The 18,402-nt window shown below is 39.2% G+C and overlaps 1 protein-coding gene across 17 annotated transcripts in view; it reads left to right on the top strand.

The window, feature by feature from the left end:
* The window catches only part of MGA (MAX dimerization protein MGA), a 168,032-nt gene that overhangs the window by 91,638 nt on the left and 57,992 nt on the right, over positions 1 to 18,402 (top strand). For all 17 annotated transcript variants that reach the window (XM_021940454.2, XM_031668812.1, XM_031668802.1 and 14 more), the window contains 3 exons: positions 7,148 to 8,096; positions 9,945 to 10,023; positions 10,142 to 10,237. In XM_021940454.2, the coding sequence (XP_021796146.2) occupies positions 7,148 to 8,096; positions 9,945 to 10,023; positions 10,142 to 10,237 (1,124 nt within the window). The remainder of the gene's footprint in view (positions 1 to 7,147; positions 8,097 to 9,944; positions 10,024 to 10,141; positions 10,238 to 18,402) is intronic.

Raw genomic sequence — 18,402 nt, 5'->3', positions numbered from 1 at the left:
AACTCTTTTAAATAGCTTATAGTTGGACTTGTTTCTTTATCCCCTGTTACAATTGGACTGTTTTGTTCATTTACATTTAATGCCATTACTTATGTAGCTGAGTTTTAACCATGTCATTCTTACTATTTCCTGCTTCTCTTATCTGTTTATCTTTCCCTGTTTTTGTGTGAATTGAGCTTTTCAAATTTCATTTATATAAACATTACCTCTTTGTAATTTTTTTAGTGGTTGCATTTGTCTACTCAGGCTGCAGTAACAAAATATCATAGATTGGCTGGCTTAAGCAACAGAAGTTTTTTTTTTTCCCACAGTTCTAGAGGCTAGAAAGTCCAAGATCAAAGTTCTGGCAGGGTTTGGTTTCTCATGTCTCATCTTGGCTTACATATATAGCTGCTTTCTTGCTATGTCCACATATAGGGGGAGCGGGGGATGTCTCTTTTCCTCTTCGTATCAGCCCACCATCCTGTTGGATTAGGGTCCCACCCATAAAACATCTTTTAACCCTAATTTTCTCATAAAGCCCTGTTTGGGCTTCCACATACAAATTTGGTGGGGGACACAATTCAGTATATAGCAGTGGTTATATGAATTACAATGTGCATCCTTAATTTATTGAATATAATTTGAATACGAACTGCTAATGCAGTTATAGTTGATGTCCTTCTATGTGATATAAGCCTCTAAACTTTGTTACTTTATTTGCTTTAAACAGTCAGTAGTCGGTGTGTGTCCTCTCCCTCTCTCTGACTCGCTCTCACCCTCTTGCCTTCCCTTGCCTTCCCTCCCTCTTCCTCTCCCTACCTCTTTCCCTCCCTTCTCCCTTCTCTTTCCTCCCTTCCTTTCTCCCTTTCTCCTTCTCTCCCTCTCTCCTTCTCCTCTCCCTCTTTCCCTCTCTCCTTAAAAATAAAAAGAAATCAGTCAGTAGTCGTTTAAATAATATAAGAAAAAGTCTTTTATATCTACTTATTTATTTATTTATTTTCATTTGTTTCTGGATCTGTGTTTATTTTGGTTCATTTTTTTTCTTTTCTTTTTTTTTTTTGTTTGAGATAGGATCTCACTCTGTCGCCCAGGCTGGAGTGCTGTGGTGCTATCTCAGCTCACTGCAACCTCTGCCTACCAGGTTCAGGTGATTCTCCTGCCTTAGCCTCCCGAGTAGCTGGGACTACAGGTGTGCACCACCACGCCTGACTAATTTTTGTATTTTTAGTAGAGACAGGGTTTTGCCATGTTGGCCAGGCTGGTCTTGAACTCCTGGCCTCAAGTGATCCATCCACCTCAGCCTCAGTCACCACACCTGGCCCATATTGTTTCATTTTCTAACAGTCTGAAGAACTTCCTTTAAGAGTTATTTTTTTAAAAACTTTTAAAAAATTGAGATATAATTCACATACAATAAAATCTACATAAAATTCACCCACCAACTGAAAGTGTAGAGTTCAATGGTTTTTAATATATTCACAGGATTGTGCAACCATTACTTCAGTGCTGCAGTCAGTTTTAGGACATTCTCAGCACCCCAGGAAGAAAACTCATTAAAGTAACTTCCCATTTTCCCTCAGCTACTCTCAAGCTCCACCCAATCCAACACAACCACCTGTCTGTCTCTGTAGATTTGCGTATTTTGGATATTTTATATAAATGGTATCATTTAATATGTGGTCTTTCATGCCTAACTTGTTTTACTTAAACTTGATGTTTTTAAGATTCATCCATGTGTAGCATGTATCTGTACTTTGTTTCTTTTTATTGTCAAATAATATTTTATTGTGTGGACATTGCCACATTTTATTTATTCATCAGTTGGACAGTAAGGTTTTCAGTTTTTGGCTGTTATGAATAATGTTGCTGTGAACATTTGTGTACAAGTCTTTGCGTGAACACAGTTTTTTTGTGTTGAAAAGACCATTTTTTCCTCTGTTGAATTGTCTTGGCACCTTGGCAATTGAATCAGTTGACATAAATGTGGGCATTTGTTTCTGGACTTGCAATTCCGTTAGTTGATCTGTGTATCTAGTCTTATGTCAGTATCACACTGCTGACTGGGCACGGTGGATCATGCTTATAATCTCAGCACTTTGGGAGGCCAAGGCAGGAGGATAGCTTGAGCACAGGAGTTTGAGACCAGTCTGGCCAACATGGTGAAACCCCGTCTCTACTAAAGAGAACCTGTCTCTACAAAAAAATAAAAATAATAGCTGAGTGGTGCGGTGGTATGTGTCTGTAGTCCCAGCTACTCGAGAGGCTAAAGTGGGAGGATCACTTGTTTGCAGGAATTTGAGGTTGCAGTGACGTATGACAGCGCCATTGCACTCTAGCCTGGGCAACAGAGTAGGACCTTGTCTCAAAACCCAACCAAACCAATAGACACACTGTCTTAATTACTGTAGCTTTGTAATAAGCTGAAACCTGGGAGTGTGAGTCCTCTGAGAACTTTGTTTCTAATTTTCAAGACTGCTTTGGTTTTTTTTGGTGAATCCCTTGCATTTTCATGTGAATTTTAGGGTCAGTTTGTTTGTCGCTTTAAAAAAAAAAAAAAGTCACAGATAGGATTTTGGTAGATATTGCATTGAATTTGTAGATCACTTTAGGGATTATTGCTGTTTTACCAATATGAAATATTTTTTTCCCATAAACGTGGGATATTTTTCTATTTATTTTGGTCTTTGTTTCAACAATGTTTTATAGTTTTCTATGTATAAGTCTTGAACTTCTTTTGTTAAATTTATTCCTATTTTATTCTTGTTGATGCTATTATAAAATGGAATTATTTTCTCATTTCACTTTTGATATTCATTGCTAGTTTGTAGAAAAACTATTTGTGTGTGTGTGTGTCTTGGATCCTGGAATCTTGGTAAACTGATTAGTTCTAATAGTTCTTTAGCGAATTCTTTAGTATTTTCCATATACAAGGTCATGTTACCTGTGAATAGAGTTAGTTTTGCTTTTTCCTCTTCAATCTGGATGCCTTTTATTTCTTTTTCTTGCCTAATCATCCTGATAGAATCTCTAGTACAAGTAAGTAGAAGTGGCAAGAACCGATATCTTTGTCTTATTTCTGAGCTGAGGAGTATTTTTATGCAGTCTAAATGATCTCAGCTGTCCAAAAATGTCTTCAAGTTTAAAGGCTTCTTTTGATAGATATAGAACATTAGATTGGGAGTTTTTCTTTCAACACTTCGTGATGTGGGGTAAAGTATATTGTCTTCTGACTTTCCAGTGAGTCACTAGTGAGTCTGTTGTTCTTTTTGTTGTTCCTCCAGTGTAATGTCTGTTTTTCCCTCTGCTGCTTTCAGGATTTTTCGCTTCGTCTTTCATTTTCAGCAGCCTGACCTTGATGTGCCTAGATAATGACTTTTTTTTTTCCCTTCTGTTTGTCCCTCATTGTTGCTTACTGAGCTTGGATCTGTGGGATAAAATCTTTTGCTTTTGAAGATTTTTGTTCATTTTCTTTTCAAGTATTTCTTCACTTTGTTTCTCTTGTCTTTTTGGAAGGGCGGTTACTAGTATGTTAGATCATTTCATGTTGTCCCAGAGATCTCTGACACGGTTTGTTTTTGTTTGTTTGTTTCTCTGTCCTTCTAGTCGAGGTGATTTCAAGTGGCTTCCTATTTCTGTAAATTTCAGCTCACCTCACGTTTCAGCTGTGTCAAAGGAGGAGTGATTGGTCTTCTGTCCCTGGCAGGACCTTAGGACCTAAGCATTGGTAGACTACGTGTTCTCTTATTTCCAGGGCAGCCTTTCTGCAGCACGCTGTTTATTCTGCAGAAGTCCTCTGGAGTGGGTGGTAATTGGACAGCAGTGAGAACTAGTTTTCTATTTGGGATCCTCGAGATTCTGCCCATGCTCGGGCATTAAAAGTTGGTTTTTCCGTGGTTTTGCAGATCCTTTGCCTATAGTTGCTTTTTTCTCTCCTTACTCTATGTTCACGCAGTGCAAATGCTGCTTAGGGTTGAAAGCAGTAGCTATCTCCGGTCACCTAGGGAAGGCTAGTCCCCTTCTGTAATTCACTTCATTTAGACGTATTTATGTCCAAATGTTTTCAGTATCTTGTAAGAAAAATAATTTAGTGTCTTCTCATTGTTATGGCAAAAGTGATGATCTTTTGTGATCTTCCACATTCTAATTGGAGGTGGAAATCTTCCACTAGAGGATTTTCTTTTTCTTTTCTTTTCTTTTCTTTTTTTTTTTTTAGTTTGAGACGGAGTCTCACTCTGTTGCCCAGGCTGAAGTGCAGTGGTGCAACCTCTGCCTCCCAAGTTCAAGCAATTTTCCTGCCTTAGCCTCCTGAGTAGTTGGGACTAGAGGTGTGCACCACAAAGCCTGCCTTTTTTTTTTTTTTTTTTTTGGAGACCAAGTCTCGCTCTGTTGCCCAGGCGGGAGTGCAGTGGTGTGATCTCAGCTCACTGCAACCTCTGCCTCCTAGATTCAAGCGATTTTCCTGCCTCAGCCTCCCGAGTAGCTGGAATTACAGGTGTGCGCCACTGCACCCCGCTAATTTTTTGTATTTTTAGTAGAGACGGAGTTTTACCATGTTGGTCAGGCTGGTCTTGAACACCTAACCTCAGTTAATCCGCCCGCATCAGCCTCCCAAACTGCTAGAATTATAGGTGTGAGTCACTGCACCCAGCCTATTGTTTTAGTAGAGATGGGTTTCACCATGTTGCCCCCAGAGTGGTCTCAAACTCCTGAGCTCAGGCAATCTGCCTGCCTCTGCCTCCCAAAGGGTTAGAATTACAGACGTGAGCCACCACACCCGGCTTCTATTGGAGGATTTTGAAGTAAGGTTAAAATCTTAAGTAGAAATTGTGCAAGGAACAAGTAACTACACATTCATGTAGTAATTGCTAGTGCCTATTTTAAGTTTTATAAAGTTTTACAAAGACAGTGACTTTAATTGGGTTAGCAAGTAGTGAAAAAAATAGTGCTTCATTCATTAATGATGGATTGGTGTTGAAAATGTATTTTATTGGACAGAGACACTAATATTTTCCATGTGATTGGATCCTATGGAGTATAATGTAGGTTATTGTTTAAGATGAGGCTGAAATGGCTGAAGATAAATTATATTGGGCTTTGAAAAACATCCCAGATACTTTTTTCTTTAGTTTCAGAAGCCTTTGAAATGCTTTTGAACAGGCAAGTAATGTAAATATAGTTCAATATTTTAGGGAGATAAATTAGGTAATAAAAGTAATGGATGTGAAAATATCTTGATTGGGGGTATTTAATTTTATTGCCTTTTCTTGTGATTTTGCCCCTCAAATCACTGCCTTGCTGGCTTTTTGATGTCTTCAAATAGATTTTAAGAAATATTCTGGGGGGAAAAAACTGTTTAGTGTAACTTTTCTAGTTCTAAGTGGAGGAGGGTCAGTCTGCTCTGAGCTATTTCACACTACTAATGGAAACCTACCTACCTAACTTTTAAAAAAGTGACTAGGCTGGGCGTGGTGGCTCACGCCTGTAATCCCAGCACTTTGGGAGGCCGAGGTGGACGGATCATGAGGTTATGAGTTCGAGACCAGCCTGGCCAACATGGTAAAACCCTATTGCTACTAAAAATACAAAAATTAGCCGGGCGTGGTGGTGCATGCCTATAATCCCAGCTACTCAGGAGGCCGAGGCAGGAGAATTGTTTGAACCTTGGAGGTGAAGGTTGCAGTGAGTTGAGATCATGCCACTGGACTCGAGTCTGGGTGACAGAGCAAGACTCCATCTCAGAGAAAAAAAAAGTGACTGATCAGAGGAAAATATTTTAGTTGCATAAATGCTGTTTTCTTATTTTTAAAATTTTAAAATTTTTATTTATTTATTTTAGAGGAGGCGTCCTGCTCTGTTGCCCATGCTTTAGTTCAGGGTGTGATTGTAGCTCACTGCAGCCTTGAACTCCTGGGCACAAGCAGTTCTGGCACCTCAGTTCTTCTGAATAGCTGCTACTACAGGCATGTGCCACCATGCCTGGCTATAAATGCTATTTTCAGTCATAGACTTTGAACTATTTAAAAAAAAATGCCCACAGTCCCTTGTTACATACATATTATTTGTTAGTGAATATATATATAGTGGGTGTGTATAGTTTTTCTCAAAGCAGTTTTCATCCTGCTTTCTTGTACTGCTAACATGTTGACTTGTATGGGTATTTTGGTGGGGGGAAATGAGAGGTGCAGTTTTGGAATTTCTGAAGCTGAGAATTCTAATTCCAGTCGTATTACTTTATGTGGAATCTTTTTTTTCTTTTTTTTTTTTTGAGACAGGGTCTCGCTCTGTCGCCAGGCTGGAGTGCAGTGGCGTGATCTCGGCTCACTGCAACCTCCGCTTCCCGGGTTCAAGCGATTATTCTGCCTCAGCCTCCCAAGTAGCTGGGACTACTGGCATGTGCTGCCATGCCCAGCTGGTTTTTCTAGTTTTAGTAGAGACGGGGTTTTACCATGTTGGCCAGAATGGTCTCAATCTCTTAACCTTGTGATCCGCCTGCCTCGGCCTCCCAAAGTGTTGGGATTACAGGTGTGAGCCATTACACCTGTTATGTGGAATCTTAACCCAATTTTTTATTTCTACTATTTCTTTTATTTCTCAAGATACATTGATATAGTTCTTAGACTTTTAATGGCTGATTGGGAGGGAGGGGGAAACTAGATGTTTATGTTGCTTTTTGATGAATTAATACACAATATATCTGGGTCATACGTATTTGCCTTCAACTGCTCTATCTTTTATTTTGGAAGAATTAGTGGTGAAATCTTTATATTGAAAGTGAGTTTTTCAATTTTAAAGTTGAAAAATCACCTGGCAACATCAAGACTATACTAAAAACCAGTGAATTGTATATTCTAAAATAGCTGAAATATTATGTTTTATGTTATGTGAATTTAATCTCAAACATACAGGAAAATATCAGCTGGCAGTTTGATGGCCCTTTCCTGTTTGTTGCAATTCTTAGTTGTGATGGATGTGTGTTTGCTTTACAGGGTTGTTAATCATCATGTGGATTTTTAGAGTTTTTTAGTGTTTTTGAGGAATGACTCAGGAAATCTGATGTATTACTTGGATTCCTAACATCTTTTTTTTTTTTTTTTCTTTCCCTCTTTGAGTCTTGTTTATGGATCATTTTGTACTTTTAAAATCCCTTTCTCCCCTCTCTCTCCAGTCTTATTGCCAGCAGTTTTGAAGATGACTCCCATGTAGCCTCACCATTAGACCAGAATGGAAGCTTCAATGTTGTTATTAAAGAGGAACCTCTAGATGATTATGACTACGAACTTGGTGAGTGCCCAGAAGGGGTCACTGTGAAACAGGAAGAGACAGATGAAGAGACAGATGTATACTCAAACAGTGATGATGATCCTATACTAGAGAAACAGCTAAAGAGGCACAATAAAGTTGACAACCCAGAAGCTGACCATCTATCTTCTAAATGGCTTCCAAGCAGCCCATCAGGTGTTGCTAAAGCTAAAATGTTCAAATTAGACACTGGAAAGATGCCAGTAGTCTATCTGGAGCCCTGTGCTGTCACTAGAAGCACAGTGAAGATTTCTGAACTCCCTGATAACATGCTTTCCACATCTCGAAAGGATAAATCTTCTATGTTGGCAGAATTGGAATATTTGCCTACATACATTGAAAATTCCAATGAGACTGCCTTCTGCTTAGGCAAGGAATCAGAAAATGGTCTTAGAAAACATTCATCAGATCTCCGAGTGGTACAAAAATATCCCTTACTGAAAGACTCTCAGTGGAAATATCCTGATATATCTGATAGCATTAACACAGAAGGAATACTTGACAGTTCAAAGGGTTCAGTTGGAGACTTACTTTCAGGAAAAGAGGACTTGGGCAGAAAGAGAACAACTATGCTTAAGATTGCAACACCCCCAAAGGTAGTGAATGCTAATCAGAATGCCTCTCCAAATGTCCCTGGAAAAAGAGGAAGGCCACGAAAATTGAAACTCTGTAAGGCAGGACGACCACCTAAAAACACAGGAAAGTCTTTAATTTCTACAAAGAATACACCTGTAGGCCCTGGGAGTACTTTTCCAGATGTGAAGCCTGATCTGGAAGATGTGGATGGTGTTCTCTTTGTTTCCTTTGAATCAAAGGTAAGATTGTAATTTTCAGGATTCTTTTAAAGGCTAATTAGTTGCACTTGAATTGTATACTGGCTTGTAACTAACTCGATTTGGAATCTAGTTTTGTGACATCTTTTTGTGAGGGTGTATGGGTGGGTGGAGTTGGGAGGGAAGTGTCTCCAAAATGTTTGGTTTAGTTAATAAGAATAACTTAAGATACTTCATTTGAATAGACTTAAAAAATTATATCTTAGATTTCAGTTCATGATTTTTGCATAGCTGTGTTTAAAAAAAATCTTCGGGTCTTACTGGAATTATCATCATTATGGATTTTGGAAAGGCCTAAAAATACATGAAATATTTACTAGCTCTTTGGCGACACTCCATTTCTTTTACCTCCTGGTTTTCTTTTCTTTTTTTTTTTTTTGAGACAGAGTTCTCGCTCTGTTGCCCAGGCTGGAGTTCAGTGGCGCGATCTCAGCTCACTGCAATCTCTGTCTCCCGGGTCAAGCCGTTCTCGTGCCCCAGCCTCATGAGTAGCTGGGATTACAGGCGTGTGCCACCACACCCAGCTAGTTTTTGTAATTTTGGTAGAGACAGGGTTTTGCCATGTTGGCCAGCTGGTTTCGAACTTCTGACCTCCAACAGTCTGCCTGCTTCAGCCTCCCCAAAGTGCTGGGATTACATGCATGAGCCACTGCTCCCATCCCCGGTTTTCAATAGTAGTAGTAGAGTACCATTGGAGAACCAAATATTAATAGTCATCTTAACTCTGCTGTCTTACACATTGACAGTCTCTCTATTCCACTCTGACTCTTCAACCAGATTATTTTTCTTTGAAATTTTTATAGAAGCCTAGTCTTTCTTTTTTTCTTTTTTCTTTTCTTTTCTTTTTTTTTTTTTTTGAGATGGAGTCTCGGTCTGTTGCTCAGGCTGGAGTGCAGTAGTACAATCTCGGCTCACTGCAAGCTCCCCCTCCTGTGTTCACACCATTCTCCTGCCTCATCCTCCCGAGTAGCTGGGACTGCAGGTGCTCACTACCACACCCGGCTAATTTTTTTTTGTATTTTTAGTAGAGACAGGGTTTCACTGTGTTAGCCAGGATAGTCTCGATCTCCTGCCTCGTGATCCTTTTGCCTCGGCCTCCCAAAGTGTGCTGGGATTGCGGGCGTGAGCCACCGTGCCTGGCCCCTTTTTTTTTTTTTTGATACGGAGTCTTGCTCTGTCGCCAGGCTGGAGTGCAGTGGCACAATCTCAGCTCACTGTAGCCTCTCTCCTAGGTTCAAGCAGTTCCCCTGCCTCAGCCTCCCAAGTAGCTGGGACTACAAGTGTGCGTCACCACACCCAGCTAATTTTTTTATTTTAGTAGAGGCAGGGTTTCACCATGTGGACAGGATGGTCTCAGTCTCCTGACCTTGTGATCCACCCGCCTTGGCCTCCCAAAGTGCTGGGATTATAGGTGTGAGCCACCCTGCCAGGCTGTCTTTCTTAATTGACTACACAGATGTTAGATATTTAATCCCTTCTAGCTGTTCTTTTCCTCCCTTGTTAGCTGAGTAAGCTATCTGAATATAGGCAATGAGAAATGAACATGCAAATTATATACTTTGAGGTCAGTTAGCTCAGTATGATATCACATTCACATTTTTTTACTTTCCCCTTTCCCCCTTGTGATTATTAAAGTAATATTAATGTAGAACACTTAGAAAATATCAAAAAGTGTGAAAAAATTGCTCCTGTTCTTCCAATTTTAATGTAACTGTAGGCATGGACATATTTTCCTTCTGGTCTTCAATTTTTTTAAATCCAGTTTTACATTTAATTTTTCAGAAGCAATATGAACTACCTTTTTTTTTTTTTTTTTTTTTTTTTTTATAGGAAGCTCTAGACATTCATGCAGTTGATGGGACAACAGAAGAATCTTCTAGTCTTCAGGCATCAACCACAAATGACTCAGGTATTATAAAATAGTATAAAATGAGTTATATTTGTGGTTTGGGCTCCAGTAATGAAACATTCAACATTCGTTTGTAGTGTACAGTAGCTTATTTTATTACTATTTATTTTGGGAGTAGGTTACAGAGCAAGAATTTCCCAGTTGGAAAAGGAGTTGATAGAAGATTTGAAGTCTTTGCGGCACAAGCAGGTGATACATCCTGGTCTTCAAGAAGGTAATAGACCGGCAACTTTTTTTTTGGTTTTCTTTTTTCTTTCTTCCCTGTTTCTCCTCTTTTTCCTCTCTCCTCTTCTTTTTGTTTTTTTCCTCTTTCTCTCTATCCTTGATTTCATTTCTTTCAGCACCTCTTTCAGTTTGCATATTTTTCTCTTCTCTGTCTCCATAATTCTTCCCTTTAGTTTAAAAACCATGTCTAGGTCTTTTTTATCCTATTATCTTATGTAAGAAAAAAATGTGTCATGGTGAAGCAAGTGATATTTTCTTTGTTCATTCTTACAACCTGGTATTCTCCTCCCGCATTTCTCATCTTAGTTTGGTTACTTTTGTTTATGTGGTTGTTTGTTTATTTGAGAGGGAGTCTCACTCTGTTGCCCAGGCAGCTGGAGTGCAGTGGTGCTATCTTGGCTCACTTGAAGCTCCGCCTCCTGGGTTCACACCATTCTCCTGCCTCAGCCTCCCGAGTAGCTGGGACCATAGGCGCCCGCCACCGCGCCTGGCTAATTTTTTTGTATTTTTAGTAGAGACAGGGTTTCACCATGTTAGCCAGGATGGTCTCCATCTCCTGACCTTGTGATCCACCCGCCTCAGTCTCCCAATTACGTGCTTGTTTTTATAATTTTGGAGGAAGGGTCTTCCTTGTCCTTTAGTAATATATTTAGGTGTATAAATAGAAGAATACTTTTCTCTCTCATGTTTTGGCTGCAAACATCTATTTTATATATTCGATGTACCAGTGGGAAGTTAATTTAAAATTTTCATTATCTTTTTTTTTTTTTTTTTTTTTTAAATTTTAAGTTCTGGGATACATGTGCAGAATGTGCAGGTTACATAGTTATACATGTGCTATGGTGGTTTGCTGTACCTATCAACCTGTTATCTAGGTTTTAAGCCCCACATGCATTAGGTATTTGTCCTAATGCTCTCCCTCCCCTTGCCTCCCACCCCCCGACAGGCTCTGGTGTGTGATATTCCCCTGCTTGCATCCATGTGTTCTCATTGTTCATCTCCCACTTATGAGTGAAAACATGCAGTGTTTAGTTTTCTGTTCCTATGTTAGTTTGCTGAGAATGATGGCGTCCAGCTTCATCCATGTCCCTGCAAAGGACATGAACTCATTCTTTTTTATGGCTGCAGTTTTCATTATTATCTTTATTGTAATGCGTTATCTTGGCCTTGATTATGTTGCTTAATCTTTAAAAAAACATATCTACTATGGTTATTAACATCATGATCACTACTGATTTTCCTGTTTTGGGATGTAATGAAAAATTTTAGGCTGTGCCCCAATTTTTAGTTTCTTACAAATATCTTTGATTTTAGATACACATCTTGGAGTAGTTTTTTGAGTTTTTGACTCTTAACAATTTTCAGAAGGGTGTCTAGACTATTTACACTAATTAGTAGTTTCTTTACCTGAGAATCTAAACATTACAAGTTATCAAACAAAAGATTTATATGCTGGTCATTCAGTTTCTAAATCGAATGGTAATACTTGAAGAATTTTTGCTTTAACGGAAGGCAGCTTGTGTGACAGTGCGATCTTAAAGTGTGCAGATCCCAGTCTCAATCAATCAATATGGGCTGATTGCTGTGGATTGTAATGGACAGTCACATCATAGCAATCTTGCAGATAACGTTTGCTGCTGTTTATTGTCAGCTTTAACGTCTACTATTTTATTTAAATAATATTCTCTTATTTCTCCCTATCTTTTTTCTCCCCTTCCTTCATTTCTTCCTATCTTTAACTTAACCTGTCTTCTCCCTTTCCCACTTCCTTTTTTTTTTGTTATTTTCTTGATAATATAAAAATATTGGCCGGGCGCGGTGGCTCAAGCCTGTAATCCCAGCACTTTGGGAGGCCGAGACGGGCGGATCACGAGGTCAGGAGATCGAGACCATCCTGGCTGACACGGTGAAACCCCGTCTGTACTAAAAAATACAAAAAAACTAGCCGGGCGAGGTGGCGGGCGCCTGTAGTCCCAGCTACTCCGGAGGCTGAGGCAGGAGAATGGCATGAACCCGGGAGGCGGAGCTTGCAATGAGCCAAGATCACGCCACTGCACTCCAGCCTGGGCGGCAGAGCGAGACTCTGTCTCAAAAAAAAAAAAAAAAAAAAAAAAAAAATATATATATATATATATATATATATTATGACATTTATATTGTGTTCTTTTAACTTAATCCCCACATTTAAAAAACCTTAGTTCTAGAGTTAAATATATTCAGTGCTTGCAGCTGGTCCTTTTGCTCTGGTTTATTTGCCTAGTATTTGCTGGTTGGCAAAGCTTTGACTGTTTTTCTTTCTTTTATACACAACTTAGTCAAATTTGTAATCTTTTCCTTAATGGAATGGGGTGTTCAAAGGCCAATGTTTATGGAAACTGACTAGGTACCATATATAGTGAAATTAGCCTGAATTTGGGGGATAGAGTTGGACTCTGGTGAGGTAGAGTACAGGCACTTCTTCGAAAGGGACAACTGCATCAGTGGATTCTTGTCATATGGAAAAATGGGCCCAAAATTCTCAGGTCTTCCTATAGTTCAGTAGAAGCTGGAGTGGCTATGTGATGTCTCTGAAGTGGTGGCCGCTAATAGTTTTTTGGGCACCTAACTCAAAACTTTAAAAACACAGCCAAACGAAACATATCTGTGAGCTATTATTTTTCACCTTCTTTATAGATTCTGCATTTGGTGCAAGTTTGTATTTAATCCTAAGGTTGTTAAAATTTATTCAACTACATGCTGACATAGTTTTGTTTTTTAAAAAATAATTAAATCTGTAATTTCTCTGGTACTTAATTTTCAATGTGTGAGGTGGAGTCCTGTTTTGGATTTTTTTTATTCCTCTATTTTATTTTGGCATATTTTTCTCCCCAACCTTGACTTCCTTTAAAAAGCCATACTTGGGCCAGGCTCGGTGGCTTGGGCCTGTAATTCCAGCACTTTGAGAGGCTAAGGTGGGTGGATCACTTGAGGTCAGGAGTTCGAGACTAGCCTGGCCACCCTGTCTCTACGAAAAATACAAAAAATTAGCCGGGTGTGGTGGTGAGCGCCTGCAATCCCAGCTACTCAGGAGGTTGAGGCAGGAGAATAGCTTGAATCCAGGAGGTGGAGGTTGTAGTGAGCTGAGATCCTGCCACTGCACTCCAGCCTGGGTGACACAGGGAGACATTGTCTAAAAAAAAAAAAAAAAAAAAAAAAAAAGCTAGACTTAAACAGTTTCTAAAGAATAAGTTAATTTGGCCAAATATTTGTAATAACTGGGTGATGCCAATCCCAGGGCTCTGAAGATAAAGTATTCTAGGTTCATCTCTAAAATTTGATTCTTGAAATAATTTGTTAAATTTCAACTTAATGTCATATTTCTTTGCCCTGCTATTAACTATAATTTCATTATTTAGAAAATAGCACTTAAACTTCTTTTGAGCTGAAAACCCTTGAAAAACTAGAAAATCTTTTTGAGTTTGCTTTAAAATTGGGAAAGCAGTGTTGATTAAGCCTGGGAAAATGTTTTTATTGTTGTCGGTAGTTTTACTTAAAAATAAAATAAGGTTCTTAATTTTTCTTTCCATGGTACTATATTTTTGTCTGCTATACTAAATTTACTGTATCTACGTTGGTCTGCTTTTTAAGTCTGTTAGCTTATCTGAAATTATCATCTGTCTTTGCATTTTAAAAGTGTGTTCAAAACATTTCTCCTTCATTGCTACCAAGTCAATTATTGTCAGTTTTTAAAACTTTATATTTTAGAAGAGTTTTAGATTTATAGAAAAATTAAGAACACAGTGCAGAGAATTCCGGTTTTTTTTTCTTTTTACTTATTCCTAATTCTCTCAGTATCCAGAATTTCTCCTATTAATATCTAACATTAGATTGGTACATTTGTTACAGTTAGTGAACCAGTACGGATATATTGTTATTTAAAGTTCATAGTTTATTGAGATTTCTTTAGTTTTTACCCAATGTCCTTTTTTTTTTTGCATCTAAGATCCCATTCAGGATACCACAGTACTTTTAGTAGTGATGTCTCCTTAGGATCTTCCTGGTTATGACAGTTTCTCAGATTTTGTGTTTAATGACCTTGACAGTTTTGAAGAGTCAGGTATTTTTATAGATGTCTCTCAGTTGAGACTTATCCTGTCATATCAAGAGTACATACATTAAGCATGACTTATCACTATTGATGTTTCCTTGATCACCTGGCTGAGATATTGTCAGTTTATTCACTGTGAAGTTACTCCCGACTCCCTGCCCTCCGTTTCTCTCCATACTGTACTCTTTGGAAGGAAGTCATTATGCTTAGCTCACACTTAATGTGCAAGAAGTTACATTGTACCTCCTTGAGTGTAGCCTATCTATGTAAGTTATTTGGAGTTATTTTTCACCAGAGATTTATCTAGTCTTCTTTTTAAAAAATTCCCTTAGGTGAATCTCCAGCTCTACTAAAAATACAAAATTAGCTGGGTTTGGTGGCATGTGCCTGTAATCCCAGTTACTTGGGGGGCTGAGACAGGAGAATTGCTTGAAACTGGGAGACGGAGGTTGCAGTGAGTAGAGATTCTGCCACTGTACTCCAGCCTGGGCAACAGAGCGAGAAACTCTGTCTCGGAAAAAAAAAAAAAAAAAGAAATTCACTCATCAGTATGGACCCTTGTCAGTTTTAATGTTTTGTTTCGATGTTTGTTTTTTGTTTTTGAGACAGGGTCTCACTATGTCACCCAACCTAGGCTGTAGTGCAGTGGCGTGAACATGGCTCACTGCAGCCTCGACCTCCTGAGCCCCAGTGATCCCATGTCAGCCTCCCAAGTAGCAGGGACTACAAGCACATGCCACCACACCTGGCTAATTTTTTTTTGTATTTTTTTTTCTGTAGAGATGGGGTTTTGCCATGTTGCCCAGGCTGGTCTTGAACTTTTGAGCTCAGGAAATTTGCCCACCTTGGCCTCCTGAAGTGCTGGGATTATAGGCATGAGCCATATGTCTGGCCGATTTTAATGTTAATTTCATTTATGAGTAATAATATTTCAATAACTCCCTCTTCCTTTTTTAGTTATTTAATAAAAATGCTTTATTTTTCCTTAAAAATTTTTTTTTTTTTTTTGGAGATAGTGTCTCCCAGTTTTGCCCAGTCTTGTCTCAAACTCCTGGCTTCAACCCATCCTCCCAAGTAGCTGGAATTACAAGTGTGAGCCATGGTGCCTGCAGTAAAAAAAAAAAAAAAAATTCTGAATGTTGTATTAAATTAGTGTTTAGTGGCCAGGCGCGGTGGCTCACAACTGTAATCCCAGCACCTTGGGAGGCAGAGGTGGGTGGATCACAAGGTCAGGAGATCGAGACCATCTTGGCTAACACAGTGAAACCCTGTCTCTACTAAAAATAAAAAAAATTAGCCGAGCGTGGTGGCATGTGCCTGTAGTCCCAGCTGCTGGGGAAACTGAGGCAGGAGACTGGCATGAACCCGGGAGGTGGAGTTTGCAGTGATCCGAGATCGCTCTACTGCACTCCAGCGTGGGCAACAGCGCGAGACTCCGTTTCAAAAAAAAACAAAAATAAAAATAAATTAGTGATTAGATGGAGTTTTCCTTATAATATATGCTTTTCTATTCTATGTTTACTGCTTATATAGGTGTTTATAGAACTATAAACATCTTGAGTGTACTTTTGTATTTCAGTGGGTTTAGGTAGCAGTAGGCATTTTCGGCCGTATCTTATCGTAGGTGAATCTGCCTTTGCTTGAATCTAAAAGTTATCTCTTTTCAGCTTTATCTCTATGAGTCTTTTTTGTAACGACATTATAACAAATTTTTAAGAAGTAGCTTCTGATATGGTGAAATGAAGGAAAACTGTTTAGAAGTGTAGTTTAAACTGACATATGTAGACAGGATTTTAGGTTCTAAGTAGGCTCTGGTTGAATAAAAGTATAAAAAGATAGTAGGGTTTTCACAGTATGCTTTCTATGAATTATTCAGCTATATTATTTTCTGCAAGCTAAAGTTTTTATGCCCATTTCATATGAAATCAACTGAGTCTAGGTCTCAGGTGTCTTACTTGGGGAAGGATTTTCTTACATGACCTCAGGTGATCCACCCACCTCAACCTCCCAAAGTGCTGGGATTACAGGTGTAAGCCACCATTCCCGGCCTCAGATTTCTTTTTGTTTACCTCTCTTAGGGACTTATTTACCCTATGCTAACTACTAAAAATCAATTGGGGAAAACAACACTAAAGCTTCTTGAGGTCTTTTTGTTTGTTTGTTTCAACACAGGATTTTGCTTTTTTGCCTAGGTTGGAGTGCAGTGGCATGATCATGGCTCTCAGTACTCTCAACCTCCTGGGTTCAAGCAGTCCTCCCACCTCAGTCTTCTGAGTAGCTGGGATCACAGGCACGTGCCATTACACCCAGCTAATTTTTAAATTATTTTGTAGAAGTGGGGTCTCACCCTGTTGCCCAGACTAGTCTTGAACTTCTGGGCTCAAGCAGTCCTTCTGCTTTGGCCTCCCAAAGTATAGGTATTACAGATGTGAGCGGACACACCAGGCCTGAAAAATGTGTTTTATCTTTCTGAGACCATCTGTTTTACAGAGAAAGTACAGTAGATTCTCAAAGCATACGACTGAGTGTGGTGGATTGGTGTTCATTTTACTGTTGAGAAAATGTAGTAAAGACAAGATTAAAAACCATTGTTTTGACTCATTATCCTATATTTCCCATAGTTGATTGGGAACATGGGGAAAGAATGTTGTTTTATTTGATTGATGTTTTAATCATACTGTGTGATTAAATACAATAAATATGTAATATAGGCAGGGTGCGGTGGCTCACACCTGTAATCCCAAACTTTGGGAGGCTGAGGCGTGCAGATCATGAGGTCAGGAGTTCGAGACCAGCCTGACCAACGTGGTAAAACCCCATCTCTACTAAAAATACAAAAATTAGCTGGGCCCGGTGGCGTACGCCTATAATCCCAGCTACTCAGGAGGCTGAGGCAGGAGAATCGCTTGAACCTGGGAGGCGGAGGTTGCAGTGAGCCAAGATGGCACCATTGCACTCCAGTCTGGGCAACAGAGCGAGACTCCGTCTCAAAAAGAAAAAAAAAAAAAAAAGTAATACAATAAAGATATGTTAGAGAATTGGAATTGCAAACTAAAACAAAATAGCTGTCTTTTTTTTTTTTTTTTTTTTTTTTTGAAGAGATGTGGTCTTCTCACCTCAGCTTTCCAAGTAGTTGGGACTACAGGTGCATGCCGCAGTGCCTGGCTTGCCATCTTTTGTTCAGATAGATTTTATGTATAGGGTACATGGGGTTCATAACCCACCTAATGTCTTTAACTGTTAGAGAAACAGCACTATGTGAGCTTTTTTTTTTTTTTTTTTTTTTAAAGATAGAGTCTTACTCTGTCTCCCAGGCTGGAGTAAAGTGGCATGATCTCAGTTCACTTGAACCTCCCAGGTTCAAGTGATTCTCTTGCCTCAGCCTCCTGAGTAGCTACAGGCACACACCACCACACCTGGCCAGTTTTTGTACTTTTAGTAGAGGTGGGGTTTCACCATGTTGGCCAGGCTGGTCTCAAACTCCTGACCTCAAGTGATCCGTCTGCCTTGGCCTCCCAAAGCGCTGGGATTACAAGTGTGAGCCACCAGGCCTGGCCAATAATTAACGCTTCACTTTGAACTTCTTTTGCCTTCAGTTTATTAAAATTTAAGTTGAATACCTTCCCAAAAGATTGCCTTTTAACCTATAAATAAGGAAGTCATAATGTTTTTAGGCTTGATTAACCATAAATGTCATTAATAAGAACTAGAGAACCAGTAGCCATAATCAGGCCAGCAGCTTAGTCTATGGTAAGTTCATAATAGAGGCCTTAGACAATCTCTGGACCACAAAGAGTTAAAGCACAAACGATCTGAATTTTGCCATTTTTTAATTAGTTACCTTGCTTAATAGATTATCACAAACTTAGCAAAAACCATATATTTACTGTATCACAGTTTCTATGTGTCAGCAGTCTGGGCATAGCTTGGTTGGGTTCTCTGCTTAGGTTCTTACAAGGCTACAGTCAAAATATTGGCCAGGCCTGGTTTCTCAGAGACTTGGTTGGAGAGGGATCTGCTTCCAGTTTCCCTCAGCTCATTGGCAAAATTTATTTCATTGCAGCTCC

The sequence above is a fragment of the Papio anubis genome, chromosome 7, assembly GCF_008728515.1.
Source record: "Papio anubis isolate 15944 chromosome 7, Panubis1.0, whole genome shotgun sequence".
NCBI lineage: Eukaryota > Metazoa > Chordata > Mammalia > Primates > Cercopithecidae > Papio > Papio anubis.
This window is presented reverse-complemented; position numbering and strand designations above follow the sequence as displayed.